The sequence below is a fragment of the Fukomys damarensis genome, unplaced genomic scaffold (assembly GCF_012274545.1).
Source record: "Fukomys damarensis isolate Sample0158 unplaced genomic scaffold, DMR_v1.0_HiC HiC_scaffold_17, whole genome shotgun sequence".
Lineage (NCBI taxonomy): Eukaryota > Metazoa > Chordata > Mammalia > Rodentia > Bathyergidae > Fukomys > Fukomys damarensis.
The window spans coordinates 41,772,743-41,795,677 of record NW_022900929.1 but is presented as its reverse complement, the minus strand read 5'-3'; the positions used below and the strand labels follow the sequence as shown (position 1 = coordinate 41,795,677).

At 39.4% G+C, this 22,935-nt stretch overlaps 1 protein-coding gene across 2 annotated transcripts; it reads left to right on the top strand.

The window, feature by feature from the left end:
- Positions 1–7,075: 7,075 nt before the first annotated feature.
- LOC104862559 (transmembrane and coiled-coil domain-containing protein 5B) lies at positions 7,076–18,350 on the top strand. 2 transcript variants are annotated; one of them, XM_010624612.1, is made up of 12 exons: positions 7,076–7,196; positions 8,022–8,115; positions 8,786–8,932; positions 9,220–9,337; positions 9,575–9,625; positions 10,234–10,302; positions 11,829–11,885; positions 12,346–12,405; positions 12,914–12,978; positions 14,158–14,230; positions 14,464–14,507; positions 15,521–18,350. In XM_010624612.1, the coding sequence occupies exons 3-12, from the start codon at positions 8,790–8,792 to the stop codon at positions 15,717–15,719; spliced, it is 879 nt and encodes a 292-aa protein (XP_010622914.1). In that variant the 5' UTR covers positions 7,076–7,196; positions 8,022–8,115; positions 8,786–8,789; the 3' UTR covers positions 15,720–18,350. The 2 variants fall into 2 exon arrangements, with proteins under 2 accessions (XP_010622914.1, XP_010622915.1); XM_010624613.1 differs by having other exon boundaries at positions 8,022–8,132.
- Positions 18,351–22,935: the final 4,585 nt, after the last annotated feature.

The window sequence follows — 22,935 nt, the reverse complement described above, 5'->3', positions numbered from 1 at the left end:
ATATATATAAAATTTCCTATTGCTTCACATAAATTATTAGGTCATACTTAACATTTTCAGTTTTGCCAGCTAAATTTTCTTTAACATAGTCAGTTATAGTTACCATTACAGAGGATAGATCAGATTTTGGAGTTTCCAAGAATCTCATGCTATCATATTGTGATCTTAATGATCCCTGTGTCTTAATAATAATTTTGAGTCTCTTAGAGTATAGATTCCCAAATATTAATATCACAAGAAAACCGCCTTATCATTATGGATTAGAGGAATTTTTTTTTGGTATGAAGCCAGTTATTATGTTTCTATCCTGACAATATAAACTTTGATTACAAGTTCTGAAATTTAACTATTGCCTTATGAACAGATCTTTTTTACATATATGGCATTGCTGATTTATTATTTTCAAAACGATATGAGATAATGGAAATACAAATCTTATAATGGCCTCAATGTGCATCCATTTAGCTATAAATGTTTCTACCATTCTTTTTTTTTCTCATTGAGTTTATTGGTACAATCTAGGTATACAATACAGTTACATTCATTATTGGGATCTTGTACCTTTACATGACAGGTCTTGTTTCTCATTTTTTCCCTTGTCCCAGATCTTAGTGGTGTTGGAAATTTGTATTTTATTCTATTAGTTTTGATTGACATCTCATTCCTAATATTATGAAAAGTTATACAAAGTGCAAAAACAACAGGATCTCTTCTAAATCTCAAGAGATTTAATGTTTTCAAATATTTACATGTAAATCAGGGAATGCAATTTCTCTAATCACACATAATAAATCTATCTTTATCTTCTTCCAGATATTCAAACTGATGATTGAAAATTAATTCTCCTTAGTTAGAAAATAGAGTTAATTCCTGACACAGCAACAATTTGTTTCATCATGGTGTGATATTTGTGGAGAACTTAAATAGCATGCCAATACAAGCCCTTCTGTCATATGGGATTTTGAACTAAAATATTAAAACTATATTTTGCAGCCATACAAATTAGCCTAGACTTTCACTATAGCCTGAATTCCTGAACAAAACATGAATTCTCAATAAAATAAGCTGTTGAGAATAAAAAGTCAGAACTTGAAACAATAAATAGGAGCCTTTCATTTTGTTCCTCTGGGCTACTGAAGCTTAGAGCTGTCCTGATGCATTATTCAAAGTGGACTTCAAGATGCACAGAGGCCAAAAAAAAAAAAAGTCCAAAAGGATGATAATTTTAAGACTCATCCAAAGGATGTAGGTGTTAAAAGGTCACTAGCATCTTGCTACAGATGATACCATTCTTTCTGTTTTCTGGGATGACATGAATGAAATCAAATAAAGGAGGCAGGTGAACATTTGGCTATATATTTAATTTTTTCTTTAAATTGAATTTATTGGTACATTCTAGGTAGACAGTACAGTTACATTCTTGGCTATATATTTATAACAAGTGGTTCACATTAATGGATTATCTACTGTGTAGAGATAAACCAAGAGGAACAAATCCTTACTCTTAAAAGTTAGTATCTATGGATATTAACTACAAAATATATGCCATAGAAAGATGTGAATAGACTTCAATAATAAATTGTGCATATTTACTAGCTAAGGGCTACCATAATTGCTTGAGAATCCAATAGTATGTTTAATTGCATGGGTCTACTCTAACTGTACTGTGAAAAAAATTTATCTTCAATAAAATTTTCTAGGAGTTGTGGAAATTAAATTCTATAACACTACTGGATCTAAGTAAACCAGCTTAAATTGTCCAAACTGTTAGAAGACCAAGACCCAGACAACTGATTTTAGTGAAAGTGAAAAAACAACTCAGTAGAAGAAAGACAGTTTTCTCAATAAATAGTGCTGGAGCAGTTGGATACTCATAGGCAAGAAACAAAACAAAAACAAAATAACCTTGATATAAAACTCATGTCTTACAGAAAAACTAAATGAAGTTGGATCACATAAATGTAAAAAGTAAAACCACAAAATATTTAGAAGAAAATATAGGACAAAGTGTCAAAGACCCAAGCCTTATAGATGTGAAACCAAAAGCATGATCAATAAAAGAAAAAATATCTATAAACTAGGCAACAAAAGTTTAGAATTCTGTTTTGTGAAAACTCTGTTAAGAGGATGAAAGGACAAACAACAGATTGGGAGAAAGTGAAAATCACATACCCCACAAAGAATTCATATCTTGAATGTATAAAGAATTCATTGATCCAGTCATTGTAACCCAAGCCTAAAATCCCAGCACTCAGACAAGGATTAGTCCAAGGGAGGCTAAAACAGAAGGATTGCAAGTTGAAGCCCAGCTTGGACAACTTATTGACTTGACTTGGCATGGTGGAGTAGAGAAGCTCACCTCATGGTGGCATGGGGAGGGGAGAGAGAGTGAAAGAGAGTGGGAGAAAGAGAGAGAGAAAGAGAGAGAGAGAGCGAGCGAGAGAGAGAGAGAGAGAGAGCTCCCAATATTCCTCCCAAGGGCATGTCTAGCATCTTTAACTTCTTGAGTCTCCACTGTAGCTTGAGTTCCACTCTTCCAACCTGGACAACTTAGTGACTTAGCAAGATTTGTCTCAAAAATTTAAAAAGGGCTGGGGATAGAGTAGCCCATTGCAAAGACTCTGGGTTCAATCTCTAGTACTGTACCACACACACACACACACACACACACACACACACACACACACACACACACACACACACACACACACACACACACACACACACACACACACACACACACACACACACACACACACACACACACACACACACACACACACACACACACACACACACAGAATTCATTGAACTCAAAGGTAAAAATTAAATAATACAATTATAAAATGGGCAAAAGAATGAAGAGATTCTCATAGAAGAGAGTATACAGATGGCAAGGAAGCACATGAAAAAATATTTAATCACTCTTGTTAATCGTTATAAAACTGAAAATTAAAACTACATGTTTTATTGCAAAACTGTCAGAATACCAAAAATAAAAAATAATGACAACGCTAGAAAGGATAGAGAAAAACGGAACTTCTCATATATTTACTTACTGATAGAAATATAAGATAGTGTATTAGTTACTTTTTTCTTGTTGCTGCAACAAAATACCCAATACCCAAAGTTAAAGGGGGAAAGGTTTATTTGACTTACAGTTTCATAGAGGCTTCATTCCATAATCAGCTGGTTCTAAGGCAAGGTGGCAGAGGGGTAACAACAGTTTGTGTGGTGGAAACAGCAAAAACAGCAAGAGACCTTCACCATGTCTTTCTGCCCCCTTTATCCCATCTGGACTACTGGGATTAGGGCAGTGACAAACTCATGTGTAGTGGTTCAGTGATCACACACCCTTAAAATCCTAGCGTCACACATTCCAGATTCAGCCACCTCAGATCATAGTGACGCTTTAGGGGAACATCCAGAACCAAACCATAAGAGATGGTATAGCAACTCTAGAAAGTAGATAAAGTAGATTGATAATTTGTTTTTAAAAACTAAGCATGTATTTATGATATAACCCAGCAATCACACTCCCTGATATATGTCTCAGAGAAATGAAAATTTATAGCTACACAAAACCTTGCATACAATTCTCACAGTAGCTTTGTCAGTAACAATCAAACCTAGAATAGATGAAATATTCTTCAACAGGTGAATGGTTAACCAAATTACAGAATGTTCTGATCACACAACACTACTCAGAAGTAAAAATGAATGAAATATTGCTATATAAAATAATTTAAATTGAGCCCTAAGGGTGAAAAACAGCCAATCTCAAAAGATCATACACCATATATTTCTATTTATGTAACATTCCCAAAGGAGTAGATATAGATATGGAAAACAGATTCTAATTTGCCAGAGGTCAGGAGAAGTAGAGGAGAAAGTCGGTGTGCTATGAGGGCAATAAGAGAGTAGAATAAAGAAAATGTGAGGAAGGAATAGTCTTCATTCTTCATTCAGGGGTTTGGCACACATTTAAACCTGTGATAAACTGTCATAAAAATATCCACACATATTTTATTGCTGTTAGTTTCTTGGTTTCACTATTATACTACAGTTTCAAAAGTTATTTGGAGAAAACTGAGTTTTGTGCGAATAGGATATATTATATTAGTCAGATTCCCTTCACTGTGATAAAAATACTTGAGCACAGAAGCTATTAATAATGCTGAGCTAGTCTGGCATTTTCAATAATTGTGATAATTACTGTTGTCATTTATGGAGCATTTATTTTGTGTCAGATATTATATGCCCTTTTCAACCTTACAACTATTTTATGAAGTAGATACATAGTAACTTCAGTGCATAAATTAGAAAGTTAAGCCTGGGGAGGACTACATAAGTTTTTAAAGTCCTCACATCTGGGAAGTTTACTGGTCAGCTTTTTCATTACACACTACCTAACACCTACCACTTAAAGGAAGAGAAGTTTAATTTGGCTCATGGTTTCAGAGGTTTCAGTCCATGGCCAGCTGGCTTCCAGGCAAGAATATCATGTGGAGGGTGTGGTGGGAAAAAAAGTTGTTCAAATCATGGTGGCTGGGAAGAAGAGAGGGGAATCTTCACCAGAAATCAAGGGGCTAGGGACCAGATATAACACTGAAGATCAGTCCTCCATGACCTACCCAGACCCACACAGAGATGTATTTTATTAATTCCCTAGATGGCTCTCAAGGCAGTCAAATTGACAGTTCAACTTAACTGTCACAGAAATAGCATAGCAGGTATTCAAAGTGAGTACAGTCTGATTCCCATGTTAATATCCTGATCTGCTCCATTCAACCACAGTCTCTCTTCTCATATACACATCTGTTATCTACTACCATATTTATGTCTTCATCTATGTCTATATTTATATCTGTATGATCTGTATGTATGTCACATTTAATACAAAACAGTGTAAAGTTAAAAATCAGGACCCTGTGAATGTGAATAGGAGAATAAGACTAAAGGAAATATCTAGAGAGCACAGTTTTCAGTACAATGATAAATATTAGGGGCTTCATGTATGACTTTGAGATTCTCGGTGTCAAAGGAAACAGAAAAATATGATCACTCCCAATGTACACAAGTTAAAAGGGCTTGTTTTGGAAAGTTTTGTAGAGAGTGAGTTTACGTGATGACTTTAAGGAAAAGAAGATACATGTGATGGAGGAAATATGTTCATCGTCATTGATTCTCAACCACAGCCACTTACTTCTCTGGGATATTTAACAGAGGCTTTCAAGTTACATCCCTGCTGATTCTGGATTAGCCTCCTATGTGCTATGGCCTTCTGTTGAGAATTCTGCCATAGTGCACTGCTGCTGATGAGACTTGCTAATGCAATTGTACAGATGAGAGGCTCTCAGGTATGTTGGGAGGAGAAAGGGGAAAAGAACGCCTGTTGTAGGCAAAGGGAGAGGCAGGAGTGATTTATGCAAGGAATTTTTTCTAAAAAAAATATTCAGCATACGTCATGAGCAAAGGTTAGATAAGACAGAAAATGAACTACATATCATGTTGGGGAAAATGAGTGAGAATTAGGTATACTGCACATCAGGCATTGTGTTAACTTACACTCATTATTTGCTTTGTTCTCCACCAAAACTTTGCAAAGTAGAGGTAACACTCATTTCACAGCTCAGGAGATGAGTTCACAGAGATTAAATAACTGGCTCAAGGTAACACAACTACAGAGTTCTAGGATAGAAGAAAATTCAGATGTGTTCTGTATCAAACCCAGTTTACTTCCATGTTGAATTCTGTATGAACAGTGCTCCTGGAGCACAAGTAAGGAGGAAAATAAAAATAACTTGGATTAAAATACACTCTCAAGGAGCTTGTGGACTAATATAGGATGGAGACAAAATTAAAAACAGCATAGGGCCAGGGATTTAGCTCAGTGTTGCTGCTGCCTGACCAACAATCACAAGGTCCTGAGTTCAATTTCCAGTTAAAAAAATGAAACAAAACATAAAACACCAAGAGGTTGGAAGGATTCATTCTACTAGACTTAGTTTTTAGGAAGTTACAGAAGCATCAGCATTTAAGCTGAGTTGAGAAGAATGGATTAATGGATTATCTGACAGATAATCCTGCATGGGAGAGATATTACTGGAGATGGTTACTTGTTATGAGGCTTTTTCAGAGGCCTAAGATTATAATTTATCTAAACAAGGTTTGGCTTAGCTCATGGAAGGGGTTAACTGTAAGAGTCAGAAATGGACAGTTGGAAGTTCAAGCACACATCATTACGGGCTTTTCTCCAATTCTGTGTCCTGCTTCTTCTTGTTAGCACAAAAAAAGAAGTCAGGAATGCTTAGCAGAGGGATACTGATATGTAAAATTCCATCAACTGCTTCAGTAATTTAAGACCTCAAAAATGAAAGGGGAATTGTGAAGGAGTGGACAGCAGAAATGGATCTAACACTCTTGTTTCCATCATCCTTCGCACCTATACATAAACCTGCTACTGTGGAAAAACCAGACCCTCTTCCCAGGGACTTAGCAGTGCCAGTTGATAGGAAATAAAGGGTTTTTGCAAGTCAAATAATCCAAAGTGGTGAGAATGAGGACTTTTCTCTCAATAAGACTTCTGTCGTATTCTTTCTGGCATAGAGGCGCATGGTTTGGACCTGGAAGCAGAAACTTGTGATGATGCCACAGAGATCATGGATGAGGTAGAAGAATGATCACAACTACTGGTAGGCCTAGAGATCTGTGGGAATGAAATGTAAGCCCACTTTTGGCCTTACTCTTCTTTTATTTTTTTCTGTTTTCTTGAAGGCTTGGGTTAAAGATAAACATACACGAATACATCAATAAACTCTCAGTAAGTTTGTCAACAAACATACATAAATATATCAACAGTTTACTCAACAAAATAAATGCACACAAGAAAGGGAAATCTCTTCAGAAGAGATTTAAATTCTGTCAAGAAATGCCTGTAGCTCTCATAGCTGTTTCAAAAGGCATCTGAACTGTCCTAAATTTCTGAACTGCACTCCCACCCTGGTACAAGGATTATGAGGCACTGTTGCCACCCTACTCATCCCTACCCTCTATGACATACTGCCCACCCAGCTAGATATGAAAGGTTACACTGCATGGGGAGTGCTCAGTAAAGCAACACCTTTCTGAAATTTCTGGCTTTCAGTTGGGAATCTGTGTTCAGGGCAGAAGAAATCTCAGTTGAGAAAAGCCAGGTGAGCTCAGAGAGTACCATCTGGATTCCCTGGGTGTAACAAAAGGGAAAGAAAAGGAAAATAGAGGCCATATGATGGGAAGAGGAAATAGGAGAAGGAATTGAAAGGGGAATTAAAATGAGAAAGTTTCAACGCTCAGACAAAAGGAGAGAAGATGGAATGTGAAAGGAAAGAAGAGTTGTGGTATTATTTATTTAGATTGGGCTTGATTCTGAACTTCAGAAATTGGTGCAACGGATAGGAGATGCCATCCTTGAGGACTTCATGGTGTGGCTTCCTTTCAGTAGTAGCATTTTGTTTGCTGCTCCTGCTGCTGTTTCAAGGCCAACTCTGCCTGTTTTATCCGTAGTTTAATGGAAAGTGGGATGATAACATACTAATAGAAACCAGGCAGTCACTCTTTGGTGCCTCTTACTCTTCTATTTTTTTTATGTTTCTTTGGAGGTTTGGTTTAGCAATTAACTCACTAAGTTTGTCAAAAACCATACATGAGTATTTCAACACTTTACTCAACAGGACAAATGCATACAAGGAAGACAAAAGGTAGCCAAAGAGTAAAAATTTTAAAAAAAAGTTCCTATACTTTGGTAGGATTCATTTATGAGATGCTAAATTAAACTAAGATCTACTTTACTGAAATTTAGTTTTTTGTGAAATATTGCAATTGATCTTGGCAAAAGAGAGTATGAAAGGCTTTGGTGTCTTCTTGGCTCCATTTTATCTAAGTATAAAGTCTTAACTTTTACCTATTCCTTCCTAGACAAATCACTGTGTTCAGTATTAAGGCCTTTGTTTCTGTAACAAATATTTGTATTCATATTTTAGGAAGCTTACAATGGAAGCTGAACAAAACCCACCGGGTGATATGTATGTAATAAGGACAACAAGGGAGTTCGGGAGAACAACTACTGTATGAAGGGTAATCTCCAGAATCCAGTAAGGAGGGAGAACTTAGTTGTATAGGACATCATCTCCTCCAACTCGGGAGCACTTCTGAGGAAGAAATAACTTTGGCTTCAGTTCTCTGTACTACGTGAGACTACAATGGAGTTTTCAGGAACAGCCAATGTCTCACACAGCAAATTGGCTTTTGTGAGGAACAGAGTCATTCTTCCATTGCTTTCTAATCAACCTGGGCTCTTGGGCTAGAAGAAATTCTTTTCTCTCTTTGAATATTTTGTAGGTATTGCTTAGATTCCACATATGCCCTATGAAGTTTTTGAAAGTAAGAGTATAATTACTCATGTGAAAATATTTTTGCTTTGTATTAGAAATATGCATGAGTGGGTTTCATTTGAAACATTGTAAATTACACTGTGAGGTCTGGGGGTGCAGCTGAGTGGCGGAATGCTGCCTAGTGTGCATGAGGTCCTGGGTTCAATCTCTAGCACCACAAAAATAAGAATTTTAAAAATGCGACTCTAGGAATTTACCTTATACAAAACACTGCTGACATAAATTTATTATGAAAAATAAAGTAGATCCCTTTAGGCTTGTTTACAACAGGAGATGGGTTGAGGGAATAAAAATCTTAGGGATCTTATGTTTTACTGGCCTGACTTTAGTAATGCTGATTTTTTTCCCTACAGGCTAATGATGGAAATAGCAAATTTAGAAGCCACAAAACAGAACCTCCACCACCTGAACTCAGACCTTGAAAAGGATCTGCAGTCACTGGATGAGGCAAATGTGGCTCTTGTTAGAAAAATTGAAGAGAAAGAAAGAACTATTCAAAGGTCAGGCTTTGAAGTTGGTGTAGAAAAGGCTTCTCTTTACCTGGAGGTCCGTTGGAATAGAAGAAAGGTGGGAGGATGGTCTATTTCCTTGATGGCAAATCTTAGCTTGTTATGTGGATCCTGAAACATGAACAGCATTTTGCCTTACATTTCCACATTAGGTTGATTTTACTGTCACCACAGTAAGCAATCACTCATCTCCCTGAAGCTTTGTCAGTAGCTTCTAAAGTGGGGGCCCTGAAAGCTGCCTTAGGGCTAAGTCACAGGTGAGTGACTATATTTTTCAGTCTGGAAAGAGATCTCATGCTGTCAGCAGAAAGAGATGAAGAGAAGGAGGAGTTGAACCAGATCATATCTGAGAAGGAGAATGCCTTGAAAGACTTGGAGGTAGAGACAGCAAAGCTGGTAAGGAGGTCTCTGAAAAAGAGTGTCCAACTGTGGAAATCAGAGCTATTTTAGAGTGTAGTCTGCAAATGAAGTGCTCCATACAGGGCTGAGACCTGATTCTCAGTGTGGGGGCTGAGCACACTTTTCTGAGCTTACTTTCCATATGTGATTCCCTTGTCTCTAGATGCAGACTGGTGAGGAGGGCAAGTATGGGAGTAAATCACCTTCATCCCCTTTACCTCCTCCTTCTCATAGGAAAAAAAGAATGCAATCCTAAACAAGAATGTGGAGGAGCTTCAGAGGAAGGTAAGAGGAGCCCAGGGTTTGAAGGTCCCAGGATTCCTAGGGTAATTTTTCTTTACAAGACAAGGGACGGTGGAGTGGGCTGTGAGCATATGCAAGGGTCCAGTGCACACTCACAATGAGGAAATGCATTATGAACAAAGACTACCTTGAAACAAGGATCATTTTTCAGGAATCCCAATATGTTCCAGTCAGAAAGAGAAGGGGCCAATGAGAAAAATCTGTGTGCTCTGTCCTCCAGCACCTTTTGGATCTTTGAACAAATAGTGACTAACATCAGCATATGTCCTCTGGGAATTACAAGCTGTGGTGACCCGGCTAAGGGACTGTAGAAAGAGACAAGATCTGTCCCTCCTTTCCCAGTCATTCTGCCCCATTGTCTGTTCCTTCTCTCATCACTGACCTCTCCACATGGGTAGGCTTCCAAGAGCTACGCAGACATAAAGGGATGTCCAGCTACAGCGGTCTTGGGCATCTTCCATGTTTTTCCATAAAGCTTGTATGAGGAGCTGAATTAATAACCTGGGCCTCCCGACTGTGCCACTATCCTGGGATTTCGTGTATGTTGTGCGTGGCCTACTAAGTCTACAGTTTGGGGAATGATTTTTCAGATTTCAAGGGGATTTAAGAATGTTGGCCCTACTAAAGAAACCCTGAAGCAGAATTTGGCAGAATTGAAGGTGAGTAGAATGGCCAGAATTAAGGATTATTTTAATGTTACATCATTGCCTTTTCTCTTTTACTTTCCTTTTTAGTTTTATTTTAGGATTCCCTATTTTTAATATTCATACAGAGATTTCTTTAACTGAAATACCGAATAGTTTCTCTGGTGTGAAAAACTATAATAGTACACAGGATCCTAATGAGATAATTAATAATGTGAAATAGGAAGTAAAGGGCTAAAGGTGTAGGGAAAGTGGGAGGGGTGGGGAAAAGGTAATAAGGGAGAGGAAAAAATATGAGAAACTGAAAAAATGGAAATAAAGTGTTTGTAAATGGGGAGGGGAGGGGGGGTGAAGGGAAGGCAGGGACAAGGGGAAAAAATGAGAATCAAGACCTATTAGGTAAAGGTACAGAATCCCAATGATGAATGTAATTGTATTGTATACCTAGATTGTACCAATAAACTCAATAAAAAGAAAAAAAAAAGAATGGCAAATCTAGAGATTTTCTGGGATGCAGGTTTTCCAGGTGCTGGGAAGAACTGCTACCAAGGGCTCTGCTGTGCATGGTGCTGAGCATGTCTGTGTGGTTGTCAGAGGTTAGCCTATGCCCTTTGTTGCCCTCACTTAATCTGATGACACATGAGACCTTTATGATATCACCAGTGCCCGAGATGAGTGCAATGCCATCAAGTGGAGAGAATGGCTCAACAGGCCTTGTCACCCAGATAATAAAACATGTGTCTCTGAACGCTCACTGAGGTCTTCCCTCGAGAAGTTCATGATAGAAATGAGGACACACGAATACAGAAGTTCAAGTAGAAAGAAAATACTAATCTCCAAATTATATGTGTTGATGAGCTTAACCAGTCTTCCAAGCTTTGGCTTACAGGCCAAGTTATATTTTAAAATTCAGTTTAATTCTCTTTACCACAAGGCAAACCAATTAAGAACATGAATTTTTACAGACTATGTTCTTTACACCCAAGATCTTAAAATGCCACATAGAAGATGCTCAGTGATTAACTGTTGAGTGAATGAATTCAACTCCCAATAGTGGGCAAGAACCGTACTGGAAAGCTATTGGCAGATTTATGTGGCAAAATGGTAACTTGGCCAAGCCCACCACCTAAGAACCCCACTGTCCTATGTGTTTCTCTAGAAAAAAGAGGAGTTGTTTTGCTCTGTGATTCAAAGGGCATGTGTACCTCACCACATTTGAATGAGGATAATAATCCAGGGAGCTTTTATCAGTTCATCCATGGGATGGGGGAAGGAGGATGTCTATTCTGCCTAAGTAAGCCTACTGAGGTTTAAATGCCATCTCTGCCATGATGAGACTTAACCGAGTTAAGCACTTGTCAGTACGGTACCTTTGTTTCCTCATCTGTAAAATGGTAGTGATACTCATGTCCACCCTAAGATTATCATATGTTTTCAACACATAACAGCTGACTGTTGGCCTGGGGAGGGTGATTATAACATACTAGCCTCACACAGAAGAATGTTATTAACATCTGGCTGTCATTCATTTTCTTCCCTAGGTGAAGCTACAACAGTCAACAGAGTCCTGTGCACAGCAAGAGAAGGAAATGGCTAAGGTAGAGCAGTGTCCCTTCACTGAGGTTTTCACAGGGTATAAATAGAAGGGAACCCCAAAACAGGGGGAGGTGGGGGAGCAAAAAGCACTGCCAAGTGACTTACTGATTCACATGTAGGTGAAGAAAACAAAAAGTTTCTATTAAAAGAACTGATTTTTCCATTTCTCATATGGTCCTCTAACCCCACATACCATTGTTGAACCCCAAACTTAATTGCCTCATAACATCCCCCAGTGTTTCATGAGTTTTATCAGAGAGGCATAGACAACCTGGCAAACCATTTACTTTGCTCACAGTTAGACTCTGTGTGTGAGTGATGACATCACTTCTTTATGAGGTGGTTGTTGCTAGGTAACAGCCAAAAAGTCCTCTGTGCCAGGTAGATTTCCAGGGAGGAGCCTAGCCTTGGTTCTGATTTAACTCATGAAGTTTGTTAATTTTCTTATCTTCTTTTGCCTAGGCGAAGAGTGACTACCAATTCATTCGAGAGCGGTGTGAGGACCAGGCCCACTGCATAAAGGTAGACACTTCAGAGTCGAGGCAGGATTTCCCCAAAGCCATAAGATCCTTGGTTTCTCATCAGGCTCTGGGATTTGCCCCTGGGAAAAATGCCTTTTATGCAACAGTGGCAGCAACACAACAGATGTTCCTCTGTGCCAGGCACTGTGCTAATAAACTCTTGAACAGTATTTTTCTCAATGAATTTGCAAAGGAACCCTCTGAGGTTATGATTGTGATGACGGAGAATGCTGAGATTTGGGAGTTGGGTAATGTGCTCGAGGGAACATAGTATATGTGAGAACTGGGGTGTGAATATGAGCAGAGTCCAGATTTTGTGTTGATGTGCATGCATCCTGGTCACTAGACTCTCCTGATTTTTTATTAAGAGCACCTTCCTACTTTGTGCACACGTTGGCACATACTGTTTGGAATATTTGGAGTTAATGTTGGCAGAATATGTTTTTGTCAATGATGTTGAAATAAAATAAAAATACTCTTACTGATGACATTTTTCCCCACATGGAAAGATGTACCAGGAAGCTCTGAGGCGGTTGGAAAAGGAAATGGAAGTGCTGATGCTTAATAAAGAAATGTAAGTGGAAAAGAACAACCTCACTAAGGGACCAAAGCAAAGCTATCATGTGGAGAGGAAAGTTCATGGAGAATCTGAACTCATTTCTCAGTGGTTGCTTCTTCCCTGAGTCTTTCCCCTTCAATCATAGTAACTCTGATGACCTTAGATTTCCACCTTTGTCTCCTCAACCAATCGCTGTTGGCACTGGCTTTGTGGATGCTAGTGCCCTGTGCCACGAGTTGGCACAAGCTGCCTCTGGGGGAAGGCCTTGAATGAACAAGGAGTTGGATTTTTGTGCTTTTTGTTGCTCAGGTTTTGTACCTTGTGGCTTCTGACTGTATTTTCCAGTGCATTACAAACAGCTGCTGTGCGTTAGGCCTAGTTTTTAGAGTTGCTCTTGGAAGTAGGCTAGTATAGGACACGAGGTCCTCTCTGAGGAGAATAACAGGAGTCTCTGCTGCTTCTCCCTTTTTCTCCTCTATTTGATGATTATTAATCAAATTCCCATGAAAACTCTGGGTTAGCTTTTGTTGGATTTGAATCACTAGCAGAAAATAATGTAAACTGTAGACAACAAAACAGAACAAATGGATGGTCAGAAGGCATCAGAATATGAATAAAAGTAGGAAGAATGGCAGTAGGTTATATCCCCCAGTTTTCTAACCTGAGGGCAGACCAAACAATACATAAGAGGCAGCTAAAACACCAAGAAGAATTTTGTCCTCTTTCTGAAGGGGGAAAAAACCACCCAAAACAAAGGATGTAATTCAGAGCAGCCAAAGACACTGGGAAGAAGGTAGAGAACCAGACATGGGGAGCTCCAAATTATGTACCTAAACGCTGCCCGCATTTCCAGCTGACCTCTAACCTAGGTGTGCGCAGGAAAATCTGTGAAGAGCTCAGCTGAGGATATAGGACCTGAACTGACATTTGAGCTGCCACCCAGAAAGAGACTTTGGAGTTTGAATCCGACATCAGGCTGACACCAGGCTTAGTCTTCATAGGTTGTCTTTCACTTCAGAATGAAATCATATTTTCCTAGTTTCTACAAATTGTGCAGTTTAAATGTCAAGTTTTGTGAATGTTATAAAAAATGTAGACATTTAACCATACATGTTGCATGACTTAGAAAAATACCTTTTACCAGCTCTTCAGATGTTTGTTACATAATTTTTGCCTCTGTTCTATTTCACCCAGAGCCAAAGCTCAGAATTCTTCCCAAGCAGTGAAGCCTGGATCCGTTTTGGTAGAGATCATTCAAAGCAACATGGTAAGTCTTACATGTTCAAATTTGGGTCTCTTCTGTCCCTTTTTTTCTCTGTCTTCTTTTTAATATTTGTAGAATTAGGAAATAATGAGATTCAGGGTCTTGCTGTGACTACTGCAGCTAGGATTCAAACCTGGACAGCTTGGCCCCAGGTCTCTGCTCATAGCTACCCTGCTATTCTGCTTTTCTGTAAGCACCTGGCCAGCCACAGCTTTGGTTTTTATTATTTCCCATAGAAGAAGACTATAATTAAGAAACAGAAGAGGATCTCTTTTTTTAGGTAAGTGGCAGAATCTTGGTTTTGACTTACTCCAGGCCACATTCACTCTGCAGTTGACCTAATAAGGGCTAAAGGAATCAGTACATCCACAATACAGAGAACATCAGGCAGCCTCAGGTTTCTCCAAATCCTTCCTTCATTCCTTTCTCAACACAAAGTTGTAACCACAGAGTTGCAAAGCTCTAAATAGCTGGGGGGATTGGTGGGTATTTCTGATATGTTTAGAATGGAAGGTGCAGTTTGCAGTTCACTTTTAATTTTTATTCTTGTGATCTTTGGGATGGCCTCTTTCTACTTTTCAGGTCCCAAACCTAGTAACTTTTGTTATATTCTGTAAAGAGCACAGGGTGCATTAATTTTCTTGGTTCTTTTACTGCAGGCTGAGAAATTAGAGAAAAAGATACTTGAGCTTCCTACATCTTTTGTTTTTAAACTTTTGAAATGAGACCAACTCTGAAGCGCTTCATGTAATACTTTTATGGAAAGCTCCCATGTATGACAGTTCCATAAAGCTGAAGACTCAAAGCCTTTAACCAGTTGGGGGGATATATTTTTTTTTCTTGGCTCTATACAAAAACATACATACACTTTATTGTAGTCTATTTGAGCACCTGATGTTTATTTAGCAAAGGCCAACCTTTGTCATTTTGATGTTAATGTAACAGATGGCTAATGATTACTTCAAATTCTAAACCTGTTTACTGGAGAGGACTAATGGTGATGAGGTTCCCGAGTGTGACAATTACGAACTTTTATCTAATAACCTCCATGGGTCCAGAAATCCATTTTCTTTTGCTCCTCCAACTTTTCTACATTTTGCTGGGGAACAGCTCTTTTTCTGTGTTGACCTGCCCCCTACCCTTACTCTCTGTACCCCTATATCCCACTTTGCTCTATCAGTTTTGTCTGAGGAAATGAATTCTCTAGCCATTTATGAATATGGGATTCAGCTCCCGCTGCTTGACTTTGGAGTGTCCTTTCCCCTCATGCTAATAACAAGTGTCTCTTCGCAGGCTTTTCCGCTGGGTTTTCTTTATGGCCCTGATCTTCACTGAGCTGCTGTGTTACCTGCTTTTCCACCTACAGTACATAAACCCAGACCTTCTCGTGGACACCCTGCCCATGCTGATGAGCAGGAGCAACCTGAAGAGGCTGAGAGACTTCTTATCCCCTTTCCTCACTCTCGAGGCAGAACGCCTTCTCCCACACTAGTCTGGGGTGACCAACAGGCCTCACGTTGCCCTAGAGGAGAGGAACCATGGCTGTGGCTTTATGTAGGGGTGTGGGCCAGGAAGGAAGTTGAAGCCTATGACTCAAGAGCTGCTACTTCACATCTGATCTTTTCTTTCAATTTTTTCCCCTTGTTCTCCTTTTGGAGTATTTCTCTTTCAAATGAGCAATATGTTTGACCAGAGACTACTGTGTTGGTCTGTGAGCAGCAGGAAATAGGTCACAGATGCCTCATCTGGCTCTACAGTTACTCACCACCATTCTCCTACCTGCATGACCCCACCTTCTGGCAAATCAGCAGTGGCAGTAGATTCTCATAGGAGTGTAAACCATACCAACTGCACACAGGGGGCTCGATTGCCTGCTTCTTTATATATATCATCCACAAACTACTCTAACCCACCCCACCCCGTCTTTGGAAAAAATGTCTCCCATGAAACCACTACTTTAGATGTAGCCAAATACCTTGTTCTCATTCAAATTCCAATTCAAATGTCATCCTTCTTATAAACTCCTCTGTTCCCTCTTTCTCACTTCTGAATGCTCTTAGCACATTCTCTGGACTTTCTATCCTGTCCTCTTCTGCCTTCTGGTATCATAACTTTGACTTTGGGACTAGTGTTCCTTAATTTATGCATCATCTCACACAGCCCCGTAGCATGGTGTCTTTACAAAGTAAGATTTAGTAAAATGGAGTGATTCCTTGGATAATTCGTATCTAGAGGATAACAACTGGAACCATGAGTCTAAACTCTGTATTGTGAGGGCTCACACTTTTGCAGGACAGCTGGCAGGACGTTGCTAGAACAGAAGGAAGGGAGGTAGATGTGGCACAGAATACAGGGTCATCTCGTCAACTGTTGTATCTCCATGGTTACAGAAGCTAGACTGATAGAGGCACCTTCTCAGATAGCTCCTTCTTCCTAGGCCTTCCTCGTGTTGTCAAGTGACCTTTTCTTTTATAGGGACTGTTCTTAATACAGGTTTTAACTGAATTTCCCTGGGAAGAGATACTACGTGTTTGCTCTGGCTTGCAGACATGGCTTTGTCCCAGATTTTCTTTCTGGGGTCTAAGGAGGAAGAAAAGACAGTAATTCAGAACAAAGCTTCCACACAATGAAAATAAAATCAACACCACCCTCTTGTGGCCAAATAAAAGCTCTTTGCATTTCAGCAGGTTTCACCAAAGAAGTGGTTAGCAATTAGAATTAGGAAAGACGGATTAGGTATCAGTCCTGGGAAATTCTCTCTACACCTAATAATTCCAATCAGTCCTCATCCATTAATTCAACAAATATTTATTGAGCATCTTCCTTGGGTTAGTATTCTTGGTGCTGGGTTTTTGGCAGTGAATAAAATAGAACTGTGCCTACACTGTAGTTAGAGGTAGCCAATAAACAACTGAATCTACAAATATGTGATGCTATTAAATGGTATAACAAAGTCAGGTGGGGGAGAAGGGAATACTGAGAAGGAGCAGTTACTGCTTGCTGATGAGGCGGCATCATAAAGAAGACCTGAATGTGTTGCAGGAGCTGTACAGAGGCTAAGGGAGCTAGTGTGGTGGACAGAGAGAGCAAGCACAGATGGCCTTGAGGTTGGAAGGTGCCTGGTGCCTTGAATTGCTTTGTGACTTCCTGTTAGTTCATTAGAAAACATCTCTTTATTGGAATCCATCCAGGACCTACTGGATGCATACTGTTCACTGACCAGAGCATCCTTCGTGCAGAAGGGTTTTAGCTCGTGACTCTAGGGCTATAGATCAATATGGAGGAAAAGGCTGTACCAGTCAGAAAAAGTATTCGGACCCTGGCCCACCCCATTTGCTGTCACATATACTTTACAAATTCAAAGCTCCTACATTTCTCACCACACTCGGTCTTTCCCATAGATGTAGCCCTCCATCCCACCATTCAAGACAGGTTGGAAATAGCAGCTGGAGAAACTGTGAATTATGTGGCCCTCTTTCACAGTCAGCCCTGTAGGAGGAATTTGGAACCTGGAAATTGTGTGGGACACTCATTTTGTCAAAGTACAGGGGCCTTTGCTGCCCCCAGACAACCTGCCTAGGTTCTAGAGGGCCTGGACAGCATTCCTGAGACCCGGAAGCAGAAAAGGGATCGCACTACTTAAAGTGAACAGTCCTGAGCTAGAGAAATGACTTCCAGTGCCTGGAAGCTCACCACTCTAAAAATATCCACCTTTCTGAAAAGTTTTAATAATGCAAAATACTAGCACAAGAAGGGACAGGATCTGATGGCATTCAACCAATGCTAGTTTTCTTTCTCCTGTGTTAGATAAGTTTGCTTTCACCTAATTAATCTTAGTTCTCTTATAAACTGACATAGAAAAATGACTGCCTCCTTCACAGTTTAGTAATGAAATTGAACAGCCCTACAAAATGAACATCCCCAAGTCTATTACACTCACCTGACATGGTTTCTAGATCATGTATTATTTATCCTTCCTGGGACACCAACAGAGCCGAACACAATACTACAGAGGATGTATGCCAGGAAAAAGAGTCCAAAAGCCCAAGCTCTGTTTATTCGGAACCCTTTGCCTTTATTAATGCTTTTAAAATATCCTTAGCTATTTTGTTTGGTGCATCACACAACGATACAAGATCGGAGTCCTCTAAGTTTTCTGAAACTTTTGAACTTGAATTATTTTTAATTCACATCTCTGTTTTGTATTTATAGATTTTTAAAAAATGCCAAATGGAGGACTTTTCAACTGCTCTCTTCAATCTTATTTTGTTGGCTTCAGTGTTCCATTTCATTCTGTTTCACTCTGTAACAACTCTGATTCTGTAAAGGAGGTAACTTTCTCAAGTTGAGTCCAAATCACATGGTAGCTGGGAACTGCTGAATATGGATATAGGAAGGCTGGTAATAGTTGTCAGGCAGCTAGTTCACCCTTGCTTTAAAGCAGTTAGCAATACTCTTCCCCAGGGAGATGCTACAACAGCTGCAAGTTCTCTCAGTAGCTTGAAGAGGAATGTCTTTGAGTCTGGAGCTTGCATTCAATTAAATTGATTAGGCATTCTATCCTCTCATCTATCTTTAAACTTAATTACTTGCCAATTATTTTGGACTACACTTTTATCAGTGCTGAAGATCAGTTTCTTTGATAGAGAAGGATATGTGAAATAAGACACTTACCTATCAACACCATACCTTCTGCCCTGGGGAGTGGCCTATCCCTTGCATTACTTCTTGTCCAAACATATTAAAAACTGTACTCATAGTACCTTTTCACAAGCTTTAATATTGTTGTGGGAAAAAGACAGTGAACGAGGGAGCCTACTATGGGCTAGTTCTAGTTCTTTTGTTATTGATTTGATTTTAAGACACTTACCCTTTGTGGACCTGAGGATGATTTCTAAATTACTCATACCGGCATTCTTTGAGTCAGCCTTTGGGTGAGTCAGCAAAAGAAAACATTTTTGGAGAGAAATTTTCCAGGCCCACTGGTTTTCAGCCTTTCCAGCATTCTCAGCCCTTTCCTAGACTCTCATTTTCCCAGAAGATCCTTCCTGGATGACCTCCTGTAACTCTTCCTTCTGATGAGCTTCCTCAGGTGAAGTTTATAATTTTTCATCTCTAGAAGATTCGCATCGCTTAAGAATGAGTTAAGAAGTTCAGTTTACATGCCTAGTTCAGAAGAAATTTATTGAGTGGCTACTGTGTACCAGATGCTGTACCATGACTGGAGAGGGATACAGGAGATGGAGAGGAGTTCAAGAATTGGCAGTTACTGTAATTATGCTGTCAAATCTGTCAATCTTGTGGTGGATCCAAGCCCTAAACATCAAGGTTAGAGGGAAGCCTGAGGCATTTCTGAGGTATAAATTGTGACTTAATGGGGCTCAGAACTATTAATGCCCTCAACATTTATTGATCATCTATTGTATTGCAGAAATGGTGTTGGGTAGTCCCATATGTTTTGTATTTCATAGTTTACTGAACTGCCTGAGATTATCCAGCTAGTCAGCAGCAGATTCAGAGCTCATGGATTTAACCAAAATGTTTGCCTTTCATGTTGAAAATTGTTAAAGTCCTTTGACAGCATCTTCAAATCTAGTATTACCCTGCAATTAACCAAACTATTGAGTCAGTAATTGTCAGTTACTTTGCTATTGTTTATTTTCCTTTCTTCTTCATTTATATATTGTGCAGAAACTCACAATCATCTCATTCACTGTCTTAAAATTTACCTTGAATCTCAATTATTCCTCTAGTTTAATGATTCATACTAAAATTTTAAAAACCAGCCAGATGTGGTAGTACACCAGCTGTAATACCAGCATTTTTGGAGGATGAGGCAAAAGGATTGCAAGTTCAAGACCAGCCTCTGCTGCTTAGCAATTTAGTACAACCTTGTCTGAAAAAGTGGGCTGGGGATGTAGCTCAGTGCAAAGTCCCTGGGTTCAATGCCTACATTGCAAAACTAAAAATGTTTTAAAATGTCTTGGACACTGTTCACTGAGGTATCACAAATCAATTACACCTTAATTGGCTATCAATTAGGGGAGCTGGATTTTATTGGATGCTGGGTAGGAGACTAGGGCTGGGGCAAACCAGTTAAACAACTATGAAGAGACTTTCAGTCTGGGAGACCCAGAGCACATGCACAGAATGCAGAATCCAGGATGACTATACAGTTCTCAAACCTCATACACAGGACCAATCAGAAAAGTGCCAGTTCTGATTCTTCATTTATATCATCTGCAAAACCAAACAGGCTAGTTGAGTTTCTGATAGGACAACTATCCCCAAAGCCTTATTTGCATGGGGAAAAGCAATCTAGGGATTCCATATACAAAAGAGCCCTCAAAGCCATTCTGAGTCTCTTTACCAGCTTGCTCTTACTCTGCAGAACGTATTTCTTTCCCGCCTTCAATAAATGTAAATCCGCACTACCTTTTCTGTGTGTCTTGTACATTTCTTTGTTCAGAATACCAAGAACCTGGAAAGTATTGGGGAGATTTCAAGGAAGTATTAAGGCCACTGTTACCTGAAGGTGGGTGACTGTGTTGAATCTGGGGTCGAACACTGAAGCTGAACTAATCATTTGACAGATGACTCTACCAAAAGTAGTTTTTGCTTAAGTTGCACAGAGGTGTGGGTCATATAGAGGCCTTATTTCCCAAAGGCCAGTGGTGGAAGCTTTCTAGGATTATGTATTGCCAGGCTGAGGGACCTGTGCTGGAGCCAGTGATGCTTAAGGTGAAAATCAGAGCTCCCTTATGAGAATAGCAGCCATTCCCAGCAACATTGAGGACCTGAGCTCCTTCTCCAACAAGAATATCCAAGTTTGCATCAGGAAAACCAGCCACAGAAAGTTTCTCCAAGAAAATCAGCAGCAAACAATTGTCCCCTCCAGTTCTCTTTTAATGCTGTTGGCAACAATCCTCAGGTGAGTCTACCACTCAGAACCATGCTAACTCTGTTCAGCTGGACATGCCAAGTTGACAGTTAATCCACCATGAATGTGAGGACAAGGAGAAGACTGTTATCTGTAAGCCACAGAATGAGTCCTTTGAATCTGCTGGTGTCTTGGTTTGGATTTCCCAGCATCCAGAATTGTGACAAACAGATTTTTATATTTGTTTGTAAGTTAGCCTGTGGTGCTTTGTTATAATAGCCCAAACAGATAGTCCTTCCCTGAAGGATAGGTCCTGGGGTATTGCCAAATTTAAGTGGATGGAAGAGGAGGGTCTAGCCCCAATTGTGCTATCTGAACTAACACTATATGTTCTTTTGAGCCTGGCCTATTAGATTTGTGTAAAGAGAACAGTCTCCTGAGCCTAGTCAAGGAGTCACTGTTTTATAGTGAGTAACCATAACCTGGCCCATGGGCCCTTACCTACCCACTGAGGTTGCATGCCAGACTGCAGCAAAGCAAAGACATCCCTCACTATGGCTTGATGACATTGCTGAAACCAGGAAATTCTCGATAAGGATGAGAACAGAGTGCACATAAACATAATTCTTCCAAAGGATTCTGGTTCTTGTTCTTTGCTTTTGCTGTGCAATTTAGAGCCCTATATAAACAAAAGGTAGTTAAGTGGGAGGTGATGACTTTTGTAGCATAGCTGTCCATAAGCTCTCCACCATCCGTTAGTAATACCCAATAAACTCATTTATTTGCCAAACTGCACTTGTCTGAGTTATTCTTTGGTCTGTTACTACCATCCCAATCCAGAAGCAACATGTCTTTCATGTCTCTGGGAAAATTAATGAACAATTTAGCACAAGTTTTCAATATTTATCCATGATGTAGCATGTATTAGAATGTCATTCCTTTTTGAGACTTGATAATTACATTGTGTCTGTATCACATTTTGTTCAATCTTTTTAAAGAATGGATTATGTTACTTTATACTTACTATATTGCTTGTAATTTTTCTACTTTCCGTAAAGGAATTCAACTCTGATTTAAATTATATTCTCTTGGTCTGTTGGAAGGCCTACAGCAGGCATAAGGGCTCTCAAGAGAGTTATTTTAGTGCACTGTACTTCTCAGGGATTTTTATACAGGTTGCAGAACTGTATAAGTTCTAGGAGCACACCTCAGACAAAGGACTATTATCTAGAATATATAAAGAATCAAAACAATCAGCCCCCCCAAATATAAAGACTCAATTCAAAAATGGGCATCTGAAATGAACAAACATTTCTCAGACAAAGAAGTAAAAGCAGCAAGTAAATATATGAAAAAATGCTCCACATCACTGGTTATTCGAGAAATGCAGATGAAAACAACACTGAGATTCCATCGCACCCCACCAAGAATGGTTGCTATGAAGAAATCAACAACAAATGTTGGCGGGGTTTTGGGGAGAAAGGAACCCTTCTCCATTGTTGGTGGGAGTGCAGACTGGTGCAACCACTGTGGAAATCAATATGGAGATACCTCAAAGAAATTGGACTGGAGGTTCCATTTGACCCAGCCATCCCTCTGCTGGGTATCTTTCCAAAAGAACTAAAAGAATCATATCACAGTGATGTATGCACATCCATGTTTACAGTGGAACAGTTTGTAATAGCTAAAACTTGGAAACAGCCCATATGCCCCTCAGTTGGAAACTGGATAAAGATGTGGTTTTTCTATAAAATGGAATATTATTACTCAGCCATAAAGAACGAGAAAATAGATTCATTCATAGGAAAATGGATACATATTGAAGATA

Coding starts and splice junctions, on each gene's coding strand:
- LOC104862559 (XM_010624612.1), top strand. CDS start 8,790: ATGATGGAAATAGCAAATTTAGAAGCCACAAAACAGAACCTCCACCAC. Junction 10,303..11,828: donor AGAATTTGGCAGAATTGAAG/GTGAGTAGAATG, acceptor TTTCTTCCCTAG/GTGAAGCTACAACAGTCAAC. Junction 14,231..14,463: donor AGATCATTCAAAGCAACATG/GTAAGTCTTACA, acceptor TATTTCCCATAG/AAGAAGACTATAATTAAGAA.